We start from the raw sequence: 4,047 nt of genomic DNA on the forward strand, positions 1-4,047 counted from the left end.
GCATGCTGATTGTTATCTTGCACTGATTCATTATTTTTGGCTTCCGGTTGTATTTGTTCGAGGCTACATAAAGGCTCTAGCCATTTAACAAGAGTAGATTATTTTGGTAAAATTAAGTCACTTCAGAGTACATTTATTAGTAGATGTTTATCTGTAGAGATCATGATACTTTTAACAACAATTTGATACATAAAGATTTGATCAGAGCCTTTATTTAGTACTATATAGGCGAAGGCAGAAACCGTGATGGCACTAAACATCACCAGTAGCAACCGGAAGGTAAAATCCTTTCCCTTCCTTCTCCTCATGGCTTGTTTTCCATTCATGATAGGAAACGGTATACACCACAAACATAAAGAGTTTTAACAAGGAATAGAATCCGTTTCTGAAAGGAATAGTTATAGCCAGCTCTGCGGTCATGCTCCGATTAGAGATTGTAAGGAAATTAGCCATCATAACAATAAGACCATAGGCAATAGCAAAAAGAACCATCATCAATGATGCTTGTAGCCTTTTGCCTTTCATTAGCTCTGAAGCCCTCCCAATTGCTTCAAGACCATTAGAACCATCTTCCAAAACTGAAACAATCAAACTTACCAACCAAAGGGTCGCGACGTAAAAGTAGCAAGCTGGGATTGAAAGAGTGATAGCCCCTATGAACCAAACTGCCCATGAATTAACGACCAAAATGGAGGTTATACCAATTGAAAGTGTGTAAAACAAGGCAATGCCCAAAGTGAGCAAAATCATGTAAAAGCTAGTTACTATTGGTTTTTTCCAACTCTTTTTAATTTTCAAGAAAATGTCTTTTGGGCCTAATACTTTGGCAGTGTAAGCTTCAGATGAAGAAGAAACGGTGGCAATCAAGAAAAACAGCATGATAAGTGAAGAGACAGCCATGCTCAAGAGTTTGACAAGGAGAATCTCACGAAGGTCGTTGAATGCACCAACATAAGTAGTTTGATCGAATCTATTAGTGAGATCATGAACCATGTTCGGGTGTTTCGCTAACTGCAACACAACATCATTAATAACAGGTGCAAGTATATACTCCTGAGCAAAATCTAACTGGGAGAATGAAAGAAACACAAAGAGCAGGATTGTAACAAGAATCTTCCCATTTCGGCTTGTGGTCTTGAAAGACTCCCTGATTATTCCAAAGAACCCTAAAGAAGACTGGGGCTGTGGGATGATTGTGCTCTCCATTCTTTATGTTTCTAGTTATGTTATCATTGTAGTGTCAGTTATATAGTGTACTTTGGCTTGGTAATTAATCATGTCATTTTCAGCTGGTTTTCATTCTAAGTATATTAATACCAAAGGGTTGGTAATTTCAAGATATATGCTTACAAAACTTTTAAGGTTTATCCTTAGTCTATTTTCATCGTTGAAAAAGAAAGTGACCTTTTTTGGATTGACATGAATACATGCCGGCTACGGGGTTACCCTGCAATTATATATTGTAATTGGTAAAGTCGTAGGAAACTGTCTAATAATAATTTGTGATATAATAGAATGCACGAAGCACGAAGAGACGCAAGCGATCCATTTGAAGGATGATGATGTCATCATGACATCATCATGATGTCACCATGACATCATGTTTCTATGTGATTGGCCATTGTTTCCTTCTGTTTCGATTGACTTTAATTTCAAACACTTAAAGAATGTTTCGATGATGATGCATATGATGAATATTATTCGATAATAAGTTGTTTTGGGACATATCTAAATAGAAATGGTTCTATTTCGATACATATATTTATTGTTTCGATAATGTTCATTTTATTTCTTCGTGTTTCGATAATAGTGGTCTACATTTCGATGTAATATTTATGTTTCGCTTTGTTTTGATAGATAGGGACATGTTTCGTTCTAATGCTCTCTGCTATGTGTTATAAATAGCAGATAGCCTCTCCCCTGTTCTACTAAGAGAGCACACCCAGAGAGTTTGATAGAGTGTTCTTGTATTTCTTGGTAACAAAACTCTGCTGGAATTTATTGAGCATTTAACAGTGAAATATTCGTGTGTTTTTGTGTTCTTGGGCTTGATTTGCACATTATCAAGGATTCCGCACTTGGTTTTGTGTTAAACAACAAGTATAGGTTGTTCTGGATCCTCCTCTAGGGACCTATAGTTTATTTTGGTTTTTTTTATTAGTTTAAGATGCATTGTTTTATAAAATTCCGAGTTTGTTGTTGGAACGTGCCTATCTTTATCAATGTCTCGATATAATTTATTTTTTGACAGAGTTGTGAGTAGTAATGTAATCCAAGAAATTTTAGTCGGTAGGAAGTTCAACGGAACTCCTTCCCTTCACTAATTCTACCACCGTATGAAATTTATTTGAAGTGAACCACTTGTTTCATTATGTTAATTGTGTTAGTAGGTTACACCCATGCTTCAACACTTTTTGTATATAGCTAGTGATTATTCATAATGTATATCTTTCGATCTTGGTTTAAATGTTTAATTTGTATTTTGTTTGACTTTGTGTAAGTTAACCAAAGTCAAACCACATCCTCCTGTGGTTTGACTTGTTCATGGTCGTTCAAACGGGATATGTGTTTCCAAACAAAATAGGTTGTTGCTTGGAATAAGTGTGTGGTTCGGTAATTACCAAACGGCATTGGATGTCGCTTGGTCTTGAGTCCAGACGACACTGCTTGTCGTTTGGACCTTGACGATGTCATTTGAAGCTGTTGTTGTTTACTATGAATACATAGTAGTTGTCATTCGGAAAAGGTGTGGACAGAGACAGAGTATTTGGAGCTTTGAGTGTGTAATCTATAACCAAACTATGTTAAATCAATAAAAGAATGTTTATTGAGTATATCATTGTGTTTATTGACTGTTTAATGCTTGGTTTGGTGCTATATATTGGATTCTGCACTTGTTATTGCATTCATTACAAGAAATCATCATTATTCAAGATCGAGATATTTGGGCCTACATTCACATTTGGAAACTAACCGTTTTTATTGAAGTATAAATAGAAATGTAGTCTAACTAAATTTTCAATGGATACAGTTCGGTTCATCATACATATGTAAAGAATGTTATCCAAATATAATGGAAACAGTCTAGTTCATCTCAAGGGGGCGATTTGGGGTCATGGGATACCGGTGTTGCCGGATACGTGGATAGGAAAAACCCAAAAAAACAGAAGAGGGAGAAAGAGAACGTGGGTGCTTGTTTGAGAGAGAGAGAGATGGATGTAGGTAAGGGTTTGGTAGGTCTGAGACACAACATAAATGCTTAATGACAGTCTACGCGAAGGACCGTATTTGTTACAAAATGCAAACCATAGGGACCACACATATAATTTTTTATACTTAATCACCAAACTTGCAATATAGGCATAGCATAGAGACCATCAGGGTAATTAACCATATATTTAATAATAAGATAACAAAAGTGGACTTGTTATAAACATAATTTGATTAGGATAAATTACATTTTACGTCCTTTATGTTTGTAGCGGGATGCAATGGATGACCTTTAACTTCAATAATTACAGCTACAGTCCTTTATTTAGAAATCTCGTTACACTTTAGGTCCTTTAACACTAACCCAGTTAAATTTTTCAGTTAACTTTGATCACATAGGGGTATATTAGTCTTTTAACTAAATATTTTAATAAACAATACAAAAAAGTTAGCCACCACTAACCACTATTGTATTTCCTCACTGCTGTAGGTATCACCGTCTAAAACCCCAACCTCCGGCAACCACCACCACCACAACCACCATCTCTGCAACCACCACCTCACTCATCTCCTCTCCAAACCCCGACAATCTCACCACAATCAGACCCACCAGACACAATATTCTCATGTGATTCAATCGGAAGAAAAACCCGGTGAATCCGGGATTTACCAAAAACATTCCAAATCACCTCTCAAAACGAAATTATCGATCTTCCATACTTACCAAATCAAGCATATGTATGTTTCCTTTCGAAACCTGGGTTCCAATTAAAGTTCATTGGAGTTGTAGAACTCCGGCCAAGTCCTTCCTGCTCTGTTTAAAGGCTTTAGAGGGTA

At 36.3% G+C, this 4,047-nt stretch overlaps 1 protein-coding gene across 1 annotated transcript; it reads right to left on the minus strand.

Moving 5' to 3' along the window:
- Positions 1-252: 252 nt before the first annotated feature.
- Positions 253-1,206, minus strand: LOC110931939. The gene has a single exon (XM_022175309.1). The coding sequence runs from the start codon at positions 1,204-1,206 to the stop codon at positions 253-255; it is 954 nt and encodes a 317-aa protein (XP_022031001.1).
- Between the last annotated feature and the right edge of the window lie 2,841 nt (positions 1,207-4,047).

The sequence above is a fragment of the Helianthus annuus genome, chromosome 3, assembly GCF_002127325.2.
Source record: "Helianthus annuus cultivar XRQ/B chromosome 3, HanXRQr2.0-SUNRISE, whole genome shotgun sequence".
Classification (NCBI taxonomy): Eukaryota; Viridiplantae; Streptophyta; class Magnoliopsida; order Asterales; family Asteraceae; genus Helianthus; species Helianthus annuus.